Source organism: Armigeres subalbatus, chromosome 3 (genome assembly GCF_024139115.2).
Source record: "Armigeres subalbatus isolate Guangzhou_Male chromosome 3, GZ_Asu_2, whole genome shotgun sequence".
NCBI classification, from domain to species: Eukaryota; Metazoa; Arthropoda; class Insecta; order Diptera; family Culicidae; genus Armigeres; species Armigeres subalbatus.
Genome location: NC_085141.1, coordinates 221,098,847 through 221,125,048, shown reverse-complemented (window position 1 = coordinate 221,125,048; position 26,202 = coordinate 221,098,847). Strand labels below are relative to the sequence as shown.

The window sequence follows — 26,202 nt, the reverse complement described above, 5'->3', positions numbered from 1 at the left end:
AAATGAGTTATTTATGAGTTATTTGCTAGAGCAATGTCTGTTATTATTTTTGCTATTTTAGCAACTATATCAAACAAACTAATATCATATTTTGCTATTCAGTTATTCATATATTAATAGTAAAATTTGATATTATTTTGCTGTTTTCTTCTACCCGGGATAGTGGCATTGTTCCGGATTATGTCCAATAGTTCTGCGGTTTATGCCAGCAAGCGCAAGCTTCTGGATAGTGTCGCTCTGTCCATACTGAGGTATGGGGGGGCAGCTTGGAGCACGCCCCTGCGTATTAACTGCTACAGAACGAAGTTATAAAAGTACTTATAGGCTCATGTGCCTAAGAGTTGCGAGCGCGTACCGTACCGTGTCGCACGATGCACTTTGCGTCATCACCGGTATGATGCCTATTGACATCGTTATCGGTGAAGACATGGAGTACTTCGAAATGCGTGGCACAAGAGGAATCCGTAGGACTATCAGGTTGGCCTCAATGGTCAAATGGCGTGGGACAGTTCCACTAAGGGTAGATGGACACATAGGTTGATACCGGAGATAGGCACGTGGGTCAACAGCCGCCATGGGGAAATCACTTTCCACCTGACCCAGGTCCTTACAGGCCATGTTTGCTTCAGACGGTATCTACACCGGTTCGGACACTAGAGGAAAAGGCGGAACACGTGTTGTTCGTGTGCCCGCGTTTTCGCACAATGCGTGACCACATGCTTTGCACATGTGGTCTGGACACTACCCCGGACAACCTAGTCCGGAGGATGTGTAAACATGAAGTTGGCTGGAACGCCGTTTTATCGGCTATCGTCCAAATCGTTTCGGAGCTACCCAGAAGGTGGCGCGTGTACTCGAGGAATGGCTAGTTCAGGCGCAAATAAGAGGTGGTCCAAGGGTTCGGAGTCGGCTTCATGGGTCATACCGGTGCCCTGTGGTCGAACTCAATGCTTTTATCGAACAAGTGGTCGCGCGAAGAACAACATGGTATCGTCGCTTTCGCGGCGTCGGTCAACCGGGTGGGTTTCGAGGCTCCCGCGTCGGCAAGTCCCTCTGTGTGTTGGCGAATAGGCCCTATCGCAGAGAGGTCAATTTGAAGTGCACGCGGCATCATCATTCTTGATACCAGTCGTGCAGAGGGAAACAGGCGTGAAGTCGACCCTTCCCACCTTCTGAGGACATAGGACGTAGTAAGGCCACCTGGAAAGCCGGCAATGCGATGGCACGATACCATGGTGTTCTTCTAAAAAAGCGAGTCACGATGTTCGATGCTGCAAGGACACGCAGCTAAACTCGAGGGTGCGTTGTGCACTGGCCCCCCTTTGAAGCATTACTTTCTGGTTGTACCGAAGGGACGATGGGCTTGGCGGCAATGGAAACGTTTTTGCGGGTCGGGGATGTAGTCCTGCCTCCCTCGTTTGCTGTTGGAGGTGGCCCCTAACCCCGCACTTCCTGGACAACCCAGGATGTCGTTGAGCAGATTCCCCCCCCCCCCGGGCAGAAATCATGAACAGAATAACAAAACATGATATGGACTTGATTGATATAAGAGATAAAAGAACAGGCAACAATATCAAAAATTTGCACCGAAATATCATTCCAATATCAAGATATGCTATGGATAAGAACAAACTAATGGCACTTGATCTTTCTTTTATCTCTTTTATCTCTTGATCTGATCTTTTATCTCTTATATCAATCATGTCCATATCTCATTTTGCTATCTTATCAACATTTGATATTATTGAGCTATTTTCGTCTACTCGGGCCTCCATGCTTAGGAAAAAAACACACAGACTGAGTTGATTGGTATATTACATTATAGGTCTCCGAGCCTTCTATAAAAAGTTCATTTTTGGAGCGAACATATAGCCTTTACGTATACTTTGTATACGAGAAAGGCAAAACCTAAATACATAATTCAAAGAAAAATCGCATCCCGGGTAGAAACCGTGATATTGATATCAAAACATGATATTAACTTGTTTGAAATAAGAGTAAAAATAACAAGCGAAAATAACAAAAAATGCTCCGAAATATCATAAATTTTTTTTTCCAAGTTCGTTTATTTGGTAGGCTCAGGCGTGTATAACACTTCACGGAGCCATGGTTCTTTGTGATATATACAATCAATATCATTTTATTGTACAGTTAGTAAGAGAGGGATAGAAGCCAGCGTACTCGTGGTGACTCGAGGTTAGTTTACAATGTTTAAGGATGGACGGGGCTTAGGATTTGGGATCAGGAGATTTCAGCTTCTCATCCGGGCATGTGGCGTCAGGGACGATGTGGCGTGTCGTCGTGCTCGGGGGATGGTTCGACTGAGAGCATCTTCCGGATGGCCAGAGCTACGGAGCTCTACTGAACAGAAAGGCAGAGACTTAAAAAAAACTTTGAAGAGAGAGAAAAAAAAATAACAAAATATTAGATTTTGATGTCAGAAGAACAAAGAAAACCATAAATGGCCTGCATATAGACAACATCACGATCTCCCAAAACTCCTCGAACTTCCCTGAAGGGTTGTTTACCTCGGGCCACAAGGGTATCCAATAATTGCTCTCTGGAGGCGTCATTTTCCGAGCAGAACCAAACTACGTGATCGATGTCATCATAACCGGCACCGCACCTACATAAGTTGCTACCGACAAGGTTTATTCTGTACAAATGTGCGCTTAGTGAATAGTGATTGGACATAAGTCTCGACATCACGCGAATGAAACCTCGACTTAAGTCCTCACCTCTGAACCACGCTCGCCCAGAAACTTTTGGAACTATGGAAAATAGCCACCGTCCAAGTTCGTTGTGTGTCCAATTTCTTTGCCAACTTTGAAGAGTACTCTGACGGACTAATGGGAAAAACTCGTTGCTCGAGAATTGTCTATCATAAACCTCACCCTCCTGTGCGCCCACCTTTGCTATGAGTCTGCCTTCTCATTGCCGTAGATTGAGCAGTGAGAAGGGACCCAAACAAAGGTAATCTTGAATGATCTTTCGACCAAAGCACGCATCTGCTCTCTTATGTTTGTAAGAAAGTAAGATGCGTGCTTAACAGGTTTCATCGACCGGAGTGCCTCGATAGAACTAAGACTATCCGAGAAGATGAAATAATGGTCTACGGGCTGATTGGAAATTATCCCCAAAGCGAAGTTAATTGCTGCCAGCTCAGCAACATAAACCGAACACGGTTCCTGAAGTTTTGGAAGGTGGTTGAAGTTACATTGAAAACACCGAAGCCAGTGGATCCGTTGATGCGAGAACCATCAGTGAAATATCTGTTGTTGCAATTGACATGTTCATATTTTTCAGAAAAAAGTGAGGGAATAGATATTTGTCGAAGATGATCTGGTATTCCTTGAATAGCATGTTTCATGGACAGATCGTATACAATTGAGGAACTGTCGTTGGTGAAGTGAACTCGAGGTGGATTATAACACGGAAGACAAAGATCTGATGATATGTAGTTGAGATAAACTCTCAGGAATCTTGAACGACAAGTTAGCTCAAGCATATTATCGAAGTTATGTAAGACAAGTGTGTTACTTGTCCCACATTTGATGAGTATTCTAAGTGAGAGCTCCCAGTAACGGTGCTTTAAAGGAGTGACTCCAGCAAGCACCTCCAGGCTCATGTTATGCGTTGAATGCATGCAGCCAAGGGCAATACGCAAACAACGATATTGAATTCGTTCCAATTTGATCAGGTGGCAATCAGCTGCTGAGAGGAAGCAGAAAGAGCCATACTCTAAAACAGAGAGAATAGTCGTTCTATAGAGTTTGATGAGGTCTTCCGGGTGAGCACCCCACCATGTTCCGGAGATAGAACGTAGAAAATGGACCCTTTTCCGGCATTTCTCTATCAAATACTCAAAATGGAGTTTCCAGGTACATTTGGAATCAAACACGACCCCAAGGTATTTAGAAGATAAAGATTGGTTGATGTTATCATTCAACAGCTTTAGTTTCAGTTGAGCAGGGTACCGCTTCCTAGTAAACACAACCAACTGAGTTTTTTGCGGTGAAAACTCGATCCCTAGATGTCTGGCCCAAACAGTCAGATTATCTAGGGTACTTTGCAATGGTCCTTGCAAGACAGCTGCACATGGACCTCTTAGAGAGACCACGGCATCATCTGCAAGTTGTCTGAGCATGCATTGTCCTTCCAAACAATTGTCAATATCTTTAACATAGAAATTATAAAGCAAGGGACTTAAACATGATCCTTGGGGAAGGCCCATGTAGCTATTTCTGGAAGTTGTCAGTGTACCGAGTGTGAAGTTCATTTGTTTTTCTGACAACAAATTGTACAAGAAATTATTTAAAATAACGGGTAATCCATTACTGTGCAGATTGTCTGACAGTACTTCTATGGAAACTGAATCAAAAGCGCCCTTAATATCCAAGAAAACTGAAGCCAATTGCTCCTTGTGCGCAACAGCCAGCTGTATATCTGAAGAGAGCAACGCTAGACAATCGTTTGTTCCTTTACCTTTTCGAAATCCAAACTGAGTATTTGAGAGTAATGCATTTTGTTCGACCCAATGGTCGACTCTTGAAAAGATCATTTTCTCCAATAATTTTCTCATGCATGACAGCATGGCAATCGGTCGGTATGAATTGTGATTAGACGCTGGTTTCCCAGGCTTTTGAATAGCTATTACTTTGACCTGTCGCCATTCAGGTGGCACAATGTTGTACTCCATGAAACAGTTGTACAGGTCAAGTAATCGTCTTTTTGCGATATCTGGGAGGTTTTTAAGAAGATTGAATTTGATGTTATCGTATCCCGGAGCAGAGTTATTCGATGAAAGAAGAGACATAGAAAGTTCCAGCATTGAGAATGGTCCACCCAAAGAACCGGGATCATTGACTGATTCTCGAAATAGCGGTTCTGCTGGTACGGAATCTGGACAGACATTTTTGGCGAAGTTGAATATCCATCGATTGGAGTATTCTTCACTCTCATTGGTGGAAATGCGGTTCCGCATGTTGCGGGCCGTTTTCCAAAGTGTTGTCATTGAGGTCTCTCGTGATAGTCCCTCGACAAAACGTCGCCAGTAGCTACGTTTTTTTTTGCCTTGAGAGATTTTTGAGTTTTCTTTCGAGCCTCAAATACTCTTCAAAAAGCTCGGACCTTCCGTGTTTACGGAAGGCCTTGAAGGCATCAGATTTCTCAGAATACAACTTAGTACATTCATCATCCCATCCAGGAGTGGCTGGTCTTCTGATGACAGATGTACTTGGAACGTGTCGTTTCTGAGCTTCTAGTGCGCTTTTTTGAATCAACTCAATAAGGAATCGATATTCATCCAAAGGTGGAAGAGTATCAGTTGATTCAATACCAATTTTTACCGCCGATGCAAATTTTTGCCAGTCAATGTTCTTCGTGAGATCGAAAGGAACATTAACTGGCTCAGATTGTTGATAGCCACTCTTAATTGTGGTGACTATCGGCATATGGTCACTACCATGGGGATCTTGAATTACCTTCCACGTGCAATCTAATGATAGTGAATTTGAACATAAAGACAGATCAATACGGCTTTGTTGACCATTTGGTCCTATTCGAGTTACTTCACCAGTGTTCAAAATATTCAAATTGAAATCGTCACACAAATCATAGAAAATAGGCGCTCTATAATCGTCATACGTTTCGCCCCATCCAATACCATGTGCGTTCATATCACCCAATATCAATACTGGAGATGATAGGAGGGAGACAGCGCTCTAAAAATGTCGACGATTAATAGAGTCATTTGGAGGAATGTACACTGAAGCTATGCAAAGATCTTTATTCTTCACATTTACTTGGCATGCGACGATTTCTAAGCCGGGAACAGTCGGAATGGGAATTCTGTAGAAGGAGTAGCATTTTTTGATCCCCAAAAGAATGCCACCATAATGATCATCCCGATCTTGGCGAATAATGTTAAAATCGTGGAAGTTGATTTCATCTTCAGAAGAAAGCCATGTTTCACAGAGCGCAAATATATCGCAATCGGAATTGCGAATCAAAAACTTGAACACATCTAATTTATTTTTCAGACTATGACAGTTCCACTGCAGCACAGTGATTGTATCTTGTATGGCCGTATTATCCATCGAAAGATACAATTCCTGCAAGAAGGGGCCATGAAACAGTCAATTGCTTCAGATAACTTTCCACTGTTGGTATAAAGAGGTCAATGATTGGCCTCAATGAATTCGGAATATTGAACAAATTCAAAAAACGGTCCACAAGGTCCTTAAAGGAGATCAATCCTCGCGTGGACGGAATACTTTGTCTAGAAGTGCGAATTTGTTTTTCTTTCGTTGATTCTCCTAGCCGGATGTTTCTTCGAAACATCGGATTTAGGCAATGGCGGGAATGCCTTACTGCAACTAGGATCAAAAGAAGCAGTAGGGACAGATTGCTTCGGATTTTAAATAAACCCCATTACCTTCAGATTTTGGCAAGCTTTATGGATGACTTTTGTTCTCTTACGGCGCGATCCCGGGAAGACGGTTGCTTCCTATTTTCGGGCACGTGTACCTCCGCAGAATCATGCATATCGGCTGCGTCAGAGTCCAATTCATCAATGGAGATGGTATCATAATAATCACTTACACGAACGGTGGCTGAAATAGCAGTCGATGCAGTGGCTGTGGCGGATGTGTCTTGCGACTTAACCATTTCCGCATACGACTGCTTGGAGCGCTGTACCAACGAGCGCTTCACTTTTGGGTGCGCTTTTGTACACCGGGCATCCTTGCAAACCATGGGAGGATTCAAACCACAATAAGCACATTTTGTTGCTTGTTGTTGGCAGGACTCCTCCCGATGCCTTTCTGAACATTTGCCACAACGTGGTTTGTTGTCACAAAACTCGGCAGTGTGACCAAGTTGTTTGCAGTTGGTACAGTTAAATACCCTTGGCACAAAAAGACGCACCGGAAACAACATATTTTCTATATCGACATATTTTGGAAGCATCGAACCGGCGAACGTCACCCGAAGCGAGCCTGATTTGGAATAAACCTTTTTACCATCTACCGTGGCTGCTGAATGCAATTCCTTGCAGTCCAGAATATCCACGGTAGATTGCAGGGCATTCTTTAGGCGACCTTTCCCATCAAGCACATCCTTGCAAGTCAAGCTCGCTGCGTTGATTACGCCTTCTATCTCGACCTCCCGCGAGGGCACATAAACTAAATATTCAACATTGTACGCCCTGTCTTTCGCAATTTCATTCGCCACCTGGTATGTAGGTGCGGTGATGCGTAGTTTGTTTCTGTTGATTTGGTTGAATTCAAGCTTCGTAAAACGACGCGTCAAATCTCGTTTTATGCCCAGGAAATCTAGGCTCTTCACTTTCTGCCGAAAGTAAACAACCCAAGGCCCAGGCGAAGCCGCATGGTACAATCGTGTGCGCCCTGCATCTTTTGAAGGCACATTGCCTTCCATAGTATCTGCCTCCATTCTCACCCCGCAAGGTGGAAGAATGATTTTGCTTATGCTAACTTAAGACTAATAGCCAATCAGAAAAAAAATTAAAAAAAAACTAATTTGATTTATTTTATCAGTCAGCAGATGGGAGAACAATAAAAACGTTTCTACTTATCTGCCTCTGCTGCTGTAGGTAGCAGCAGTAACAATAGCCTGCTTCACTGGCCTCGCCAGAAGCAGCTACTTCACTCGCCGACAGCGATCGCCTTGGATCCGTAGGTAGGAGCACACCACACAATAGCCTTTTCACTACCGAACACAATCCGCGATGAGACACAGCACACACGTCTGGCTCGTTCGAACTATCGGCACGGAATGAAATATCATAAAAATATCAGGTTTTGCTATTAAAGTCACTCCTGACGGAATCCAAGATTGAAAGTGCTCGCGTTTTCGGGGGCACACCACTCGATACGGAAGCAACGCACAACTGTCATTTTTATTATTTCACGCATGCTGCGACGCAGCAAAGCTAAATCAAAAAAAAATTACAGTTGTGCGCCGCCTCTGAATCGAGCGGTGTGCCCCCGAAAACGCGAGCACTTTTAATCTTGGATTCCATCAGGAGTGACCTTCACAAGGACAAACTAATAGCTCAAGATATTGATAAGTTCTTGATAATAGCAAAACCTGATATTTTTGTGATATTTCGCCTGTTATTTTTACTCTTATTTCAAACAAGTTCATTCCATGTTTTGTTATCAATATCACGTTTTACTGTTAATGAGCTATTATCGTCTACCCGGGATGGTAATGAATATGCGATAAACATTTAGGATGAGTGCACAATTGAGAAAATGTAAAGCGTGTAAAAACAGAATCCAGTGTATTTATTTTACTTGGAATATTTGATCTACCGTTCTCTCGAACACTTTTCCCTACAATGAACGAATACCGAGTTTTAAAAACAGTGGCATCAAAAGTGGAGTATTTTGATATACTGGATACGTTTGATAAATTTCAAGCGGTTTGTGTTAAATTCCATTTCATGCATTATTTCGTTTGGAACCGCTCTATAACTGCTGGTGCCTTTGAAAATGTCAGATAATTTAATTAAAATATCTAAGAGAAGTACTTTTAGTTTCTTTATTTACTCATATATTTTGATGATGTTTAAAATGCTAAAATACGTCCCGATAATAAGCACAAATAGTCCAAACAACAATAAAACAGCATTCTTCATCAGATGCCAGCGCCATCGCCCGAAATCGTTCGGCCATCGAAAGACCGTATCCAGGAACACCGGAAACAGTATGGAAAGCATTGCCGCGCCGAAAGAGCCCAGCAATCCGATGAATGGTTCGATTTCCGGCACAACGAAAGCCGTTAGAATGATTGCCACGGCAAAAAGCGATCGCATCGTTATCTGGGCGTAGTTCTGTCGCTTCGGCGACAGTCGGCTCTCAAAGTGGGACCACAGAATTTCCAGTGGAACGTAGAGGGAGAACCCCAAGGCAACGAACACTCCCATGGCGGAGATCAGTCGAGTTGTTTGCGCCCAACTGGAATCAATGATTGACTATTAGATTAATCAAATTTCAAATTAGTCAGCCAGTTATTGCTTACCCATTGTCACTTGGAAGGTTCAAGGTGATGGAAGCCTTGGTGTCAGATCCATACTGCGCGTATCCGAAAAACCCTGTGATGGCGTAAAGAACTGTCAAACATCCAAAAGCGCTTTGCATTACGCCGAAAGGACGGAGGAAATGTTTGGGGTGTTTCATATTGTTCTCTACTGGCAAAACTGTGTTGATTCCCGAAATCGCAAAGAGGACAATGCTAAATCACAAAAGGTTTTCGTTATTTTTACAGTTTGAATAGATTGTGTGTATCGAATGCCCTACCTCACAAAAGACGGTATGTTCGCCCATTCCGGCCACATGCTTTTAGTAGACAGCTCAATTTCAGCGCTGAATATAAAATATAACGAGATGCCTATAGCCGAAATAATTAGGCAGCTAGCGATCGCCGTAAACGGAACCAAGTGTTTCAGCTTCCGAACCTGAATAATAATCAGCAACGGTACCAATAGCAGCATAATATAAACCCTCGTATCCCAATCGAGCTGCAATTGGTTGTGGAGCACGTCTCGCAACGATTTTGCTATAAAAACTATGTACAAACAAGCCGTGAGGAAACTATCAATCACCATCATTGAGTCGATGAAGCCCCTAGAAGTAGGAAATCGGCGTTTTGTCTAGCGTTTTTCACTCTTTAATTTATTCATACTTACGATGCATAGTTCGTGCAAAATCGCACACTCGGAGGCCCATTGCGGAGAACGTCTTTGGCTGTTGCACTGAATCCCAGCATCGGCACTTGGCTTCGCTTCGATGCTTTTTGCGATGTGCGAACCTAGAATTTGAGGTTTATTATGCTTGTTAAACTCATGCGATGACTAATCGGATTAATGTGTGGTACCAGTAAATGTATGAAGTGAGCATAGAGAACGCAAATCACAACGGTTCCGATTGTTCCAAATATCAAACCTCCATTCCTGAATGCAAGAGGCATGGCCATGATACCCGTTCCGAGAGATCCTTTGATTATGTGTATAAAACTGCCAATCGTTCTGGAAAAGATTTTAGTGAGGGCACAAACTCCAAGTGATTGTAATATGACTTACGAATTTGGTTTCTTGATGTTCCTATTCTCGAACGGATCATATTCGTCACTGTTGTTTCTAAAACAAACAAATAAATCTGTTGTTTTTAAACTACATTTTTTAAACAAAAAAATCGTCATACCTTTCTAAACTTTCTGATGACATTGTAATAAAATTGTGATAAAAACTAATCTAAGCACGGCTTTTCACAACAACGTTCTGATTCTGTGCTACGTTACGAACTGACGATCGGCTTTTGTCTGGACCGGAGTTATTGCCTCTAATGGGATAGCTTATTCGTAGTCATTACCGGCGGTAGACATTGAAGGTTTTGTTCTCGGCAGCACGTTGCTTCGTACCTGGCGGGGTTTTTGTGGTTTATATTTACAGTTTCGTTTAGTTTCGCATACAGTTATAGTGACGAAATGAGCATGCCTCGTTTTTTAATATTTAAGTACAACTCAACTGTGAAATACCAATCATTGATTTGCTGCCTATTTGTTATTTCTCACAACATCATCGGCGGTATAGTTTGTTAGTATGATGCCTTCCTAAAATAGAAAATTTCTTACAGGAAATCACAAAATTCTTATAAAAAACTAGATTTAAGCAATTGCTCAACAAAAAACAATAGCGTTATTCAACTCACCAGATCAGAACAAAAAGTATTAGGAACAGATTCATCATAAACACCATGGAATGAGTTTATATTTAGACTTCAGTATTATAGTTTTGACTATCCAAACAGCACTGCAGAAGCCGACAACTTTTTAAATATAGATTTCCAAGATATCCAATCGAACAGATATTCGCATACGAATTAGCGATGACATGTGAACTAGTTATAGCGATTAATATCGTAGTCAACACCGGTGTTGGTAAAATTATTGTCTAATCTCAAATATCGAGCGTGAAAAACCTCAATTGTGAATTTAAACGACAGAGTTTTTCATGGCAAATCGCAACGATTTACTTATTTGCCAAATAATCAATTTGCTCTCAGAATGCGGTTTAAATCAATTGGGGCACACTCTTTTTTTCATATTATTTTTCTTTGTGAAGAATGTCAACTGTTTGTTCTTAATATTGAAGAAAAAATTCCTTGATTCAAATCAAATCAAAGCATGATTTTTCGATAGATAAATTCGGCGTGTTTCAACTAGAGATGTGCGTAGCGACGATTTTTAAGCACTATTTGTGGACCCCGCCGCCGATAAAATTTTGTTAACTTGCATTGATTGTTGATTGCATTCAGGTTGAAGGTCTTAGTATCAACTGGAAGTAATGAAACTGACAAAAAAAATGTTTCGGGTAATATTTTTAAAATGATTTTGGTATTTTATATTCATAACTCGTTTGCTGATCGAAAAACGATAATTTCCACAGGTAACCCAGGGGCAAATGTTCTTAAATGTTCCCTTCCACAGGTTCCCCGGTACCGATCCGGAGGTTCTGGAAACGGTTAGAGCCGTCAATGGTCCATTTTATTTTCATACTTCGCTTCCTGATCGAAAACCATGAACGAAGAGCTGTCGAATAACTGGTTTTGGTGCTGAAACTAAAATGTCCCCTTCCACAATTTTTCCGAGGCAATCCGTAAGTCCTAGAAGCGGTGAGAGCCGTCAATGGTCCATTTTGTATTCACACTTCCTTTCCTGATCAAGATCATGAAAAAAGAGCCGTCGAATTACTGATTTTGGTGCTGAAACTAAAATGACCCATTCATCAGGTTTCCCGGGGCCAATCCGTAGGTCCTGGAAGCGTAGGATTTCCGTATAAACTGACACGGTTGATCAAAGCGACGATGGATCGGGTGATGTGCGTTGTTCGAGTTTCAGGGGCATTCTCGAGTCCCTTCGAAACCCGCAGAGGGTTACGGCAAGGTGATGGTCTTTCGTGTCTGCTATTCAACATCGCTTTGGAAGGGGTTATACGAAGAGCAGGGATTAACACGAGTGGTACAATTTTCAATAAGTCCGTTCAGCTATTTGGCTTCGCCGACGACATAGATATTATGGCACGTAACTTTGAGAAGATGGAGGAAGCCTACATCAGACTGAAGAGGGAAGCTAAGCGGATCGGACTAGTCATCAACACGTCGAAGACGAAGTACATGATAGGAAGAGGTTCAAGAGAAGACAATGTGAGCCACCCAGCGCGAGTTTGCATCGGTGGTGACGAAATCGAGGTGGTAGAAGAATTTGTGTACTTGGGCTCACTGGTGACTGCCGAAAATGATACCAGCAGAGAAATTCGGAGACGCATAGTGGCTGGAAATCGTACATACTTTGGGCTCCGCAAGACGCTTCGATCGAATAGAGTTCGCCGCCGGACCAAACTGACAATCTAAGGAAAGTGCTGCGTACCATCTATGGAGGAGGCGAATGAACCACGAGTTGCATCAGCTGTTGGGAGAACCATCCATCGTTCACACCGCGTAAATCAGACGACTGCGGTGGGCCGGGCACGTAGCCAGAATGTCGGACAGTAACCCGGTGAAAATGGTTCTCGACAATGATCCGACGGGCACAAGAAGGCGAGGTGCGCAGTGGGCAAGGTGGATCGATCAGGTGGAAGATGACTTGCGGACCCTCCGTAGACTGCGTGGTTGTCGACGTGTAGCCATGGACCGAGCCGAATGGAGAAGACTCTTATATACCGCACAGGTCACTTCGGCCTTAGTCTGAATAAATGAAATGAATGGAAGCGTAGGTCCTGGAAGCCGTCAATGGTCCCATTTTGTTTTCATACTTCGCTTCCTTATCGAAAACCCTACAAAAAAGAGCCTCGACGGCTGAATTTGGTACTAAAACTCATATGTCCCCATTCACAGGTTCCCCGGGGCATCCCAGCGACTCCAGGATCCGTTTATTCAATTGGTTTTTCATTCTTGACACATTAGAACCCTTTGATTACAAAGAACCGATTATAAAGAAATGGCCATATATCACTTAATTCTGGTCCGATTCCAAATCTCAATATATGGTTCCAATCGGCCCTACTTTATTTGTGGTTACTTTTTTTAATCTTTTGTTCATTAGAAAGGCTCATTTGCCGTGAAGCGTTACGGAGCCGAAATCAAGTTTAACAATACATTTCTTGATTCTTATACATAGTGTTAGTTTTGAGGAACCGAATACAGGGAATACAATAATACAGCAGGAAAGGAAAGGATTTTAGGGTACCGTCAACTGGGGGGAAGATGATCATTTTTAAGACAAAACATGCTATAACAATGTGTGTTTACATTTTAAATCGAAACAAATATTTTCAAAACATGTACTGCTATACGTTGTATAATCAACAACTTTAGTTTTCTGAAAAGCGTTCGCATTTATTAAAATAAATTAAATTATCACACATTTTTTGAATAATCTGGTTTGGGGTGAAGTTTATCAAGACAGCTCTACTAAAACCATTATGACCTGGTAGTCAAAATACATTAGGTTATTTGTATGAATGTTGAATTTATTACGTAAAGAAGTCTAAGAAGTCAATATTTGAAACGAAAATAGTGTCATTTATGACTATCTCTCTCTTTCTTCCACAAAACACATATTCATGATTATAATCGAAAAACTCGGATTTCTACCTAGCGGTAACATTACTTGGACGGAGAATATTGTTGACTACCGTTTCATAAAAAAATGGCACTTTTGACTGACACATCAAATGATCATCTTCACCTCAATGATCATCTTCCCCCCAGTTGACGGTACTTAAGTAATTAATTTGTGGTTACTAATATTTTTCAGTTTTTAATCCTACCTTATCCTGAACACTGAAATTAACTCCCCTATCAGGGAAAAATATGGGGGATCATGGCCTAGAACGTCATGAACATCTTGGACATCGTAGGCCATCCAAACTATCCTTGATTGAGGATGTGAAATCTACAGCTGAAAAGTTTTTTTTTGTAACTCAAAGTTTATTTGAGTATTTAACCATGTTCGTTACATCTTATGAAAGATAAGAAAAACCCTGCAAGGTAGTTCTGGGATATTCTGGGCTATCCAAACTATTCTTGTATTCGGGACATGAGATCTAAAGCTGTAAGAAAATACTTTTTCCAGGGCTCAAAGCTTCAATATTTATTCAATTATATTCATTACACCTCCTGGGAAGTCAACGAATATCATAAGATCTTTCTGTGATATTCTAGGTCATCACCACTCAAGGTATCTAATTTTATTATGCTCATGGATTACAGCTCCTGGAAGGTCGTTATTCATCGTAAGATAGTTTCAATATATTCTACATCATTCTACTGGGGTCTCCAGTAGCCTTGCGAGCAAAGGCGTAGGATTGCCAATCCGGAGATGGCGAGTTCGATTCTCGGTCCGGTCTAGGATGTTTCCGGGTTGGAAACTTTCTCGACACCCTGGGCATAGTGTATCCATTGTACAAGATACATACTCATGCAATGTTCCAGTTGAAATGTAGAGCCATCGAAGAAGAAGCAGAAGAAGAAGAAGGCATCATTCTACATCTACTAAACTTTTCAGGACTACAGATGCTTTTAAGGCTTCTTCCGTTGTTCAACAATGTGCATTACAACTCCTTTAAGACTAAAAGACATTGTAAGATAGCTTTTAAATATTTTTGATTGTCCAATCTTTTGTTAAGTTTCGGGACTTGTGATCAACAGCTGTGGTTGTAGCGATTTTTTGCTTCTCAAAGTTTTGATACGTGATAAACTATTCTCGAAATATGTTCGAACCTGTTCATCACATCTATTGGAAGATTAAAAATACCACTAGGTTGTTCTGGGATAGTTTGGATTAGTAATCCAAACTGTCCTTGAGTTCTTGAGTTGCGATCAATAGTTGACAGTATCTTCTTTTCACACCCACCCATTACACACCCACCATTCACACCCATTACATCTCCAGATAGTTTAGATGTTCTGGGTTATCCAAACTATTCTTGAGGTCCAATCAACAGTTCTAGCAGTGGTTTTAGCTGGAAATCTACAGACATCGTAAGATAGTTTGGGATATTTGGGCCCATCTAAACTATACTTTTATTCGAGACTACAAATCTACAGTTGCTAAACAATATTTTCTCGAAGTTGCTATATGCACGTAATTATTACAGCTAAATATATTAAAGCTTTGAGTGACGGGAAACCATTAGTAACCATTAGAACTATATTTCACTTTTTCGCAAATATAAAGCATAGAGCCAATATTAAACATGTTTGCACTGTTACAGCGCTATAGTCACACCATCCGGCTTTTTTAAACGCTTACGGTTGCTTGGGAAATCTACTGCTATGGTTATAGATCGACGATTTGGATGACCCAGGATATTCCAACGCCATCTGACCATGTTTCTTGATCTTCAGGAATATGTTATGGATATAGTTTAACACATATCCAAGCTTGGAGCGTCGAAAAAAGCTAGTGTCGTTGCTGTAGATCGCAAGCTCTAAGCTCAAGGACGGGTTGGATAACCCAGGATATCCCACAACCATCTGACCATGCTTCTTGATCTTCAGGAATATGTTATGGACATGGTTGAAAACATATCCAAGCTTGGAGCGACGAAAAAAGTTTGCATGGTAATTATAGATCGCAAGTTCTGGACTTAAGGATAGTTTGGATGATCTAGAACATCACAAAAAAATATTTTCAACTTGTTTTGTCATTTCTCCATTATTATAATTTACTGGATAATATCGCTTATAAAAAAATTGAGCCTGAAAGGGTTAACGCGGATTTCGGATTTTACGCTTTTTATCTTTTCCAGGGGTCAACACTTTGAATGTTTATTGAAAAAAATGATGGTTATTTGTATCTTATAGGTAATAGCTATTTCATCGAGATCGATGAACAGAACTATTGGAACGATGCTGCTTCTCTGAAAGAGCAGGTAATCATATCGTGGCTTCGGACTGATCACACAAGAGTTTCCCAGAACTTTGGTGGAAGTCATTTCCGGTCCTACTGTGATTTTAACGTAGTAGTGAACAGTGTAGAACACTTTATTCGCCGATGCGCCAAATACCCAGCCCTTTTCTGCTACCTGAAAGATTCTCCCGAGCAGCACACATGTTGCACACAAATTTCTGTGACCCATATGCAACCAAATTTTGTTACATTTAAGTTGCTGCAATGAAATCGCCCTGGATGGTGCTGCTATGGCTGGTTTATATTTCGTAGCATAGCCATCTTATTATGCCCCCAAGCACCTCGTCTCGGGGGTGTGTCAAGCGAACGGGCATTCCACAAATATAAGTCCCACCCCCAAGTGACCAATCCTCTTCGGTCAGCTGAACGGACCCCCGCTTACATAATCCCTGGGGCTCTTTCCGATTATTTGGATTTCTGAATATCGCCCCAACCACTGAAAAGTTTAGTTTTAGTTACAATCATTTTAATGTGGTAATTTTAATTCAAATAACTGGCGAACGTGGTTTGACGTTTTACTGTTGTTAATTAATGATTCGTATACTAAAAGTATAAAAAGATTAAAATTATAACTTGAACAAAAGTTTATGTGGATCCCTGTGCTCAACTCGCGTATTTGGACCAAGTTATAAAAGCACTACATTTATAGCATGGCGCTAAATTTTAAATAGACGGTTAAATTTGTCATGCTACTCATTGCCATGCGAACGATTTGGCACGATTTCCAAATAATACATACCGCTTGAGATTTCTATTAAAATTATATCTTCGAAAAAAGGTAATTAAATTGATTTTTGGAAGCTATATAACTTAACTTGCCATACAAGAGGGTAGTTATTAGGCGCAACCACGTTAACTGAAACCAACCACCCACTAAGATTCTTCAACCCACCATCAGGAACCGCCATCAGGAGGAGTTGAAAGCGACCACGATGGGTTGCACAAATGTGTGGCACGAAAAAGGAACGAAGACTGTGAACATTCGATGACCGGAGATGGGGCCATGAACCTTGGGGCTGATTGGGCTGGGACAAGTCGTTCATTTACCTGGCATTCGTGATTAAGACTAGATGACTAAAGCGCTACGAAAAGTTTGAATCCAAACATCTCAAAGTTAAAACAACCAGATTGTGAGTACTAAGGAGGAAAATCAGGTAACTGTAACAAATCTCCATCTCCAGGCAACTTGCGGAATGCCTGTTTCGTGATCGTGTTTGTGATACGTGATTTCCGTTCCGATAAAATCAGGACCCCGTTGATTTTTGTTATTTTCAACGCTGAGCTTGAGTCTACGTTTCCCGAGAAGCCCTGTGCCGTCCTAGAGCCCCCTCGCCGGGTAGATTCCAGTATCGTTTTTGGCCGAAGACCGATCCGTCAACTCCTCGTCAGCCACCTGTCGACGAACCCTCGGTGCCACCAAGGCTTGGAACGTGGCAAGACGTGACTGAAGCTGCTGCATTGTCACATCAGACGAGGAAGGACGCAGATAAGAAGAGAAGGTGGTTGCGGAAGGAAGAAGGGGTCCCAGTGTGAGGTTACACAGATAAAAATATGTTGTGATTTTAAATGTATTTTCATGCACATATTTGGAGCATGCAAATAAATGTAACATTCAATCGATTTCACTATTCTTTTAAATCGAAATTAATTTAAACTGTGCTTGCTTGTAAAATCCAGTCAAATTTAATTGAATATCGAATGTTAATTCGTTTGATGGGATTAGCTGCAATTTTACACGTAGTTGAATTTTCAAAATTATTTGCTGTGTAGATAGTTTAAGAGAGTGGGAGTAGAGAAGAAGGAGTGAAGCTAATGAAATTGTGAAAATCGTAAAAGGGCTAGTAGGTTTTCCTTAATTCGAGTGCAAAGATTTTTTGTCCTGCGATAAGCTAAGTATGCCGAACTTGAGGCAGATGTTTCGGGGAGTCTCGGAAGTACTCCCGGTCGGCTAGACCAGCTATTACATATGTAAGAAACCAATAAAATGTGCTTCACCTGTTGATTAAAAACTCAATATTTTTGTTTGCAAAACAACCAAATTCCGGGAGATTCTTGCTCCATGGATTCTGTGGAACTCATACTCCCAGAATGTTAGGTTCTTTCATCCCCAGAAAATCGGTAGAATGTTTTTATCACGAGTTCTGAGGATTTACCCCTCCAGAAATTACCTCTTCTGAAGAAATCCTCGTCCAGTTTTTTTTTTAAATCTTCAGGAACAGGAATTCATTCTCCAAAAATTTAAAATTATTTTTCTTCAGGATTCTTTGAAAATTTCTCCTTGATAAACATATTTTTATTTCCTTCTTTGGACACTTCCTCCTCCATCAATTACTTCTACAGGAATTATTGGAAATGCTCTTTCAATAATTTTGGAAAACTACTCCTATTTAGGGTCATTCCTCTGGCACGCATTTTGGAAAATCCCTCCCTCAGAAGTTCTGAGGAATTCCTTCTCCGGAGATCCTGCTAAATTGCTTACTCCTCTATCAAGTACTCTAGGGTATTTAACTATCTTGAATTATGCAGACATATTCCCCACGAATTCCATGCTTCTAGAGAATTTCTTTCGCTGATTTTCTGGAGAATTCTAAATTCATGCATTCAATGCGATTCCCTGGAACAATTATTTAAAAATCTGACAATAAATGCGAAAATTGGCCATATTATTAGTGTTTCCTGGAAAATTTAAAAAATGACACAAAATATCACAAGGTCACAAAAACCATGTCAGGTCACAAAAACCGGTCCAAATTCTAATAATGTCTCTTCAAATTGATTGATAAATTATTAGATATCCACTTACAAAATAGTTCAATATGACGAATTTGTCTGACATGCGGATACTGATGATTCACAATTGCGCATTGATATTTAGTATTCCAGAAGTAGATAATTAGCGCAGATTATTAGTCATGTAATTAACGTTTGACTCAGATATGTAATACTTGAAAATAGATCGAATTAGACTAAACATACAACACTATTAATTAGACACATCCAACGAATTCCAGAATCGGGCAATACGGTCGTAAAATGCAAATAAGACTTTGCCGACGCATTAGACAGATTAGAAATCGATCAAATGGTTGACGAGTACGGCAATCAGGTGTACGTAATGAGTAACTGATATGAATTGTTGAAAATTGGACAAACTGGATTTATCACAGTATAGACGGTAGAGAATGATTGGCATAAATAGCACGTCAAGCGTCACGTCACAAGAATGATCATGATCCAATTAAGCTAAGCTTTAATTATGTTTTCATCGACTGATTTTAAATAGCTCCAATGCGACTTTAAGTAACTTCAAGTAAAAATGAGATAGTTACGCTACTATGAATTGTCAACAAAGGAGATAAAATCACTGTGTTACTCAACCGCTACTGTGCCGAGATCTACTGTGGTATTCTGCTGCCAGAATCCACACAGAATCTATTTTTAGATTTTTCCATTATTCATTGTTGTTGTCGTTGCTGGTCCATCTCACCGTGAGTCCATTGTGTCCATTGTGTCCATTTGTCCATGTCGTGAATCCAATGATCGTTGCGTTGTTCAGTTACCATTTGTCCGGGTACGTTGGAGGAATGCCTCCGAGAAGAGCAATTTGTCAGTCGTCATCAGGCAGTCGTAACGGTAAGGGCGCTCCCCAATAAGCCACCGTATAAAGGCTCCCCCAGACCTAAGTGATTTTATCGCCGCGGCGGCGACAACTAGTCGCCGCGATACTATCGTTGGGTGGCTGCAGACAATGTTCTATTTACGCTTCCATACCAACGGCGACAGAATCGCGTCGCGACTGTCGCATCGCGTGTGTTTGGGGGAACCTTAAGGCTGCGCATCCGGCGACTGACGAGGGTTTGGTGGAGGGGCTGGGAATCGAACCCATGACCATTCGCTTATAAGGCGAACGTGTAGCCAACTACGCTACGGGACCCCCCTAAAATCAATTTATCTATCATCTGTTCGTAAGCAAGCAATTTCGGGTTCATTAAAAGCAAACTCAACTTTTTTCAATTCATTGTACATTGATTTTCTGATTTTCCTTCCAATTTGTTAAAAATGTCTTTTATAAACAGTAAAGGATAGTTGTCGCGAAATGTATCCTTATTAAATTTTCTGTAATTCAACATAAGCTTATATCATCTCTTTTCTTAAGAATTACTACAGTAGTACTAGCAAAAGGTAAATCACTTTCTCTGATGATCCTCAATTTAAGCAATTCTTCAACATTTTCATTAACCTAAATTTTATCAATTTCAATTTCAGAGCAATTTTTTTTTCGAAATTTACCAAAAGACAGATAGGTCGTTCGAATTCAAAGTAATATTTTCTTAGAATGTGAATGGTCAAATGATCTCCACCAATTCTACCTATTTTTTTTAATTTCGAACAATTTTATGTTTACCATGTTTTCATCAAATGAATTTTGCTAATATCAATAACAGTCTTCATTAGCATTGAGCAATTCGCACAAATTCGTAGGTGGTACAAGCCAAGACTATTGTATGAGAGTAGTATGGCTTTCATCAGTTACCACAGATATTGATTTGGGACTAATCACTATCTCTTAGATGGAAGCAATGTACTCTCCAATAGTCAAGATCTGTCCTGCGAATGCTGAGGAAGGGGAAGGATGGCCACTTAAGAAAGATGCAGAGAGCTCTACGACCTCTCATAGGTACCACAGGAGGTTTTTTTTTAATTGTTTGTGTGGAAGGTTTTAACAGTAGAAATCGTTCTGGTAGAACGTGAAACACAGAAAGAACTAAGATAGAAATACAAAGTAGGAAAGGGATGAGCCTGGATTTGAACCCACGAGCTCCTGCTTGTAAGGCAGAAGCGGTAGCCTCTAGACTACCGAGCTAATATCAATAACAGTTTTCATTTTAGTTCTTATTAACATTATAGTTATTATTTTCATCATGCGGACATTTTTTTTTCATTTTGAATTGTATCAAGGCGCATCAGAAAAACTAAACTGCAAGTATCAAACATAGCATGCAATTTAAATTTAAAGTCGATTTCTGTCACAGTCCAGGTCTTCAGTTCTATTTTGTAACTCTTCATTTTCAAATACTGCATTATCATACAAACCATAATTCGAGCACGATGCCAAGCCACACCAGTCAAGACGTTAAACTCCCGAATGTGCGGCTGAAATATCCTAAACCTAAATGCCTAACCCGTCCGTTCTGAATAAAGTTATTTCTAACCTTGAGTCACCACGAGTATTGTGGTCTTTGCCCCTTACCTACTAACTGTTAATGATAAGAAGATATATGTACACTGTATTGATTCCATACTTGAGAATTCCGGCTCCGCAAAGTTTCGCACACGACTGAGCCTAGCAAATACATGAAATGGTTAAAAACTAATGCAATTCTTGATGATCTCTCAACACCAGCCATCTGTCTACCAACCGAGTTCCATTCAGATCCAGTTTCATTACTCGTAACTAACTGGAGCGATTGAAAAAGACCTTCGTTGTAGTTGAATACTTTGTAAGGCCTTAAGAAGATTTACAGCTGAAGCTTGGGGCTTGGTTTGTCAAATTACGATCTGGATTCCCCTCAATGACATATTCTATTAATTCAACTTCATTTAATTTCAACGGCATAGACAGGTTTTTATTTCCAATAAAGAACTCAATAAACGATTCTTCCGGTTTCGACTTTCGAAATTCTAGTTATCTTCTCGTCTCAAACGTGCTTGCAGTAACAGAAAAAGTGGAGGATCAGTTTCATAACTTCAGGATAGCTTTTCATTAACAAATCCGGTTGACACGATAACCATGCTTTAGTGGTTGCTTCTAAAGTGTTTGAAAATAATCAATTTCTTTCAATTACTTTTCCTTCTATAGGGAACGTTTTTCGAGTCTGCTCTACAGTATTGAGCTTGAGTTTGAGCTTGACTAGTTGCTACTATTATGATCAGATCAGCTGTTCTTGCACAGAGAACCAACAGATGTTTTGCTTGGGACTAGCACTCATCTTCTATGTACAAGTACTGGTGATCTCATTTGTTAGGTCATACTGGCGCCTGCCACGTTAGAATGCAAGTCAATGTAGGGTAGGGGGAGGAAATGAAGATGTAATCACTCGCCAAGCCGAATATACATCTGCACTGGCCACGAGTTCATGCTTTAGTCTTTGGGCAGAGGTTCGTCTTGGTAAACGAGCTGCCAATGTGACAGATAGGAGAGAGCAATTGATAGAATTTCTTATTGGATGAAGAAAATTACTAGAATAGTCAAGTTAAAAGTATAGCACAGAAAATGGAAATGGTATGGAAGTCCATTTCCAGTTCTAGCGATTGCTAGGACATGAGAAATAAAGAGAAAGATCCAAAGTAGGAGAATGGAACGGACCTGGGATTGCACCCACGACCTCCTGCGTATGATGCAGAAGCAGTAGCCATATGAGAATCTATACCATTTAAATGAAATTTGGTCGAAAGGACCTTACGTCGAATGAAATTTGATCGAAAGGACATTACGTCGAATGAATAATTTGGTCGAAGAGACATTTAGTTGAAAATTATTTTTTAATCCACTAAAGACGCAGGACATTTGGTCGAATGAAGTTTGGTCGAAAGCGGATTTTCGAATTAAAAATCTTGGTACATTTAGTCTAACGACGTTCCGTCGAATGGCTATTTAAAAGAGAAGAACTATAGTCAATATCAATTAAAAAACAAATAATTTATTGCGGTGTTTCTAAAAGAATAAATAATACAGAAAAGGTAAATATTCCGAGAATATTCCCGACTGGATACTGACTTTGGGGAACCCCTCAAGCCGACTATGAGGAATCTATTCCACCTGGACATGACGTCGAATGGATTAGGTCGTATGGCCATTTGGTAGGAATAAAATTTTCGGCTAATAATTAACGAATTGTGGTTGGAGTACTATTTTAAACTGAACTAATTATTGTATAAACATTGAGTGAAAGAAAGAGTATCAATAAAAAAATAAGAAAACCATTCCCATTCGAACAAATGTCTCTTCTACTAAACGTCCTTTCGACGAAACGCCATTTGAGCAAATGTCAATCAACGAAATATTGCAAAGCCGAATACAATGAAGTACTGGCAAAATAACATTGATTCCATTGGTTTTTGACCACGTGTCGAAAAATAGAATAGAGGATCAGTACCTAATATTTTACTATTTCTAAAGGTTTTCAATTTTTTTTTATACATCAGGGTCTCCAGAAGTTTCTGTTAGCTCAGGTGAACATCCTCATTGTCTTCCGTATTCGTTTCCTCCGCTACTGATTGAACTTCTCACGTCCACTGAACTCCTCTAATTAGTTTATTCATGTATCTTGTAGATTATTTATTCAAATTTAACCGAAAGTCTATTGACGAATTATCCATTTCACAAATTACCCTTAGTACCGACTAAACACTTTCAAAATTCGACTAATTTTCTACTAAATGTCCTTTCGACTAAATGTCCGTTCGACTAAATGTCCCTTCGACCAAATGTACTTTCGACTAAATGTCATTCGACTAAACGTCATTCGACGAACTGTCCCAAAACCATATGGCTACCAAGCCCGTTAACCCATTTGGCCGCAACCTATCGAGCCTAAAAAAAGACATTTCGACGAAACTGACATACTGACGAAAATATCGTCTCGGCCATTTCATGCAAACGGCATTTTCTGACAAAAGACCAGTTCGGCCGAACGATATTTCCTTCCGTAAATCTGATATTTCCGTCCATTAATTGTGTTCCGAATGTTAATTACTGAATCATTTATCAAAGAAAATTCCAAAAGAATTAAAAAAAAAAACAAGAAATCTCCTAAAGAAATTTTGAAAAAGATTTCTTAACAATTTTCGTAGGTATTCCCAACTTGCAGTAAAAACTCACATCCGCTGTGAGGCCATTCATTTGTCAAACAGCGAACAACTTGAGCAAACTGCAGTTTGTGTGAAGTCAAAAACGCGTTCGATTTACATTGTCGCTATTTACCTTCCACCTAACTCGAACGCTGACTTGTATGCCGCTCATGCTAATGCAGTTCATGTCGCTAACCTAGCTCCGATGCAGATATCATTTTGTCCCTGGGTGACTTCAACCTCCCAAACTTGCGTTGGCAATTAGATGACGAAATCAATGGCTACATACCTTCCAATACCGTTTCCGATAACGAACAAAATCTCATCGAATCTATGTTTGCATCTAGCCTACGTCATATTTACAGTTTCGCGAACGTCAACGGAAAACTCCTCGATCTTGTTTTCGTCAGTCTGCCTGAGCTAATGGACACATTCGAGCCCGTAACGCCGATGCTACCCGTGGACAGTCATCATCCTCCAATCGGATTACTAATTGATGATAGTGACCTAATATCAACTGAAAACGGCATCGATCACTTCGCCTACGATTTTATATCGTGCGATTACATCCTCTTGAAAGCCGCTTTCGCTGAAACAGATTGGGATGTTCTATTGCGGTTTGGCACTATCGACGAGGCGCTTTCCGCCACGAAGTGCCACGAAGAAGACGATCGTTTAACTCTGCATCCAACAAACCTTGGTGGCCCTCTGAGCTCCGTAATCTCCGTAACACACTCAGAAAAGCAAGACAGCGATTTTTGTCACGAAGTCCGAGGATGCTCGGCATGTTCTTCGCGAGGTGGAAGAAACTTACAAGTTTGCTTTGCAATCCACCTATGAAAACTATATATCCGTGGTTGAGACTACCATCACGCTTCTGGGATTTTGTAAAGGAACGGGAATCATCAGCCAGAATTCCTTGTAATGTCAGCTACAACAATATGCAAGCTTGTTCAAATGATGAAGCTGCCAACCTCTTCTCTTTGTTTTTCTTCGTCAAGATTGCTTCGCCCATATTACCTCGCACATCATTAACCTTCCCGTCAAACAGTTCTCTGTAGATGAAGTGTTAATAGCCATTGAACAGCTTGACTCTAGGGAAAGGGTCAGGTACGGACGGATTTCCTCCTCTGTTCCTGAAAAAGTGCTCCATTGAAGTAGCCACTCCGATTACGGTTTTATTATTATTATTTTTTTAGTTTAAAATTTTAGTTTATTTCCTCGATGATTTAAAACAGTAATTATACAACATAATTATTTAAACATCAATATAAATTTCAAATTCTAGTGCAGCAATGTCAATAACAATATTACTTCTAATAATAAAGGTGACATAGTTGGCAAACATTTTTAAAATTTTAATTTTATTCCTTCGCTCTATCCGTTGTAGCTCCGGCTTAAACAAGTTTTCTGCCCGCAATCGGCCTCGATGCCATCCGTTGAGCAAAGTGGCAGTCTTCTGTTGTAGTATTCTCCATGCAGCCTCCACGCGTGCGCAAGCGCAAAGTTTATGCTCCAATGTTTCACACGGTTCGTTGCAGTTCAGGCAGTTTTGTCCATCGGCTCTATTCATTCGGTGCATCAGCTTTCGATGCTCCAGCTTTCCGTTAATCAGTAGATACAGGGTACTTCGTTGGGTTGGAGTTAACTTTCTATTCGCAATGTTTTTCCAGATTTGTGTCCAGTTTGCTGATGGGTTTTCACGCATGATTTTTGGTACTTCTGTCTGGCCGATGTAGAAATTGTGGATAGCAACGACAGATGGGTTCAGCTGGATTGGCGGAGGGAGCGACGGAAACTGTGTGAGGATCAGCTTAAGACAAGGGCAGTCTGCGGGTGGGTTATGATTTGCTTGGTTAATGTACGATTTATAAAAAGGGATGGAATCGATTTCACGAATGTGGCGGCCCATCAGTAGAGAGCGGCATTTTAGTAGTGGCAATTGAAGATTTAAGCCACCAGACTCGATTTTACGCGCTAGCTGAATCATTGGCACCCTTGCTGTGATGCCTCTCCAAATAAACGTTCCCATCGTCCCAGTAATTTTTGCCACATGCACAGCCGTTGGAGCAAGCAGTGACGACATGTACCAAATCTTGGATGTGATGAACACGTTTAGAAGTATCACCTTTTGGTGCAAGGTGAGTGTGCGAAAGGAAAGGAGATAAACTTGTTGAGCAAATTTCCCGACAAGCGCATCCCAGTTCATTTTATTCATGGGTCGTATGGAATTAGCAAAAGTAACTCCTAGGATTCGCACTGTATTTTCGCACTTTAACCATGGCACCGTGAGTGGCATATCGTCGGTGAATCCGACAGATATAGACGTCGATTTCGCCAAACTTAGGCGCG

The 26,202-nt window shown here is 40.8% G+C and overlaps 2 protein-coding genes across 6 annotated transcripts in view; one reads left to right on the top strand and one right to left on the bottom strand.

The window, feature by feature from the left end:
- LOC134220092 (ras GTPase-activating protein raskol) overlaps positions 1-26,202 on the top strand; it is a 654,763-nt gene that overhangs the window by 317,695 nt on the left and 310,866 nt on the right. The window lies entirely within an intron of this gene.
- On the bottom strand, positions 8,555-10,589 carry LOC134225737 (proton-coupled amino acid transporter-like protein CG1139). The gene is made up of 7 exons (XM_062706066.1): positions 10,230-10,589; positions 10,109-10,165; positions 9,904-10,054; positions 9,716-9,837; positions 9,327-9,653; positions 9,049-9,261; positions 8,555-8,984 (listed from the first exon to the last, which is right to left on the bottom strand). The coding sequence occupies exons 1-7, from the start codon at positions 10,250-10,252 to the stop codon at positions 8,573-8,575; spliced, it is 1,305 nt and encodes a 434-aa protein (XP_062562050.1). The 5' UTR covers positions 10,253-10,589; the 3' UTR covers positions 8,555-8,572.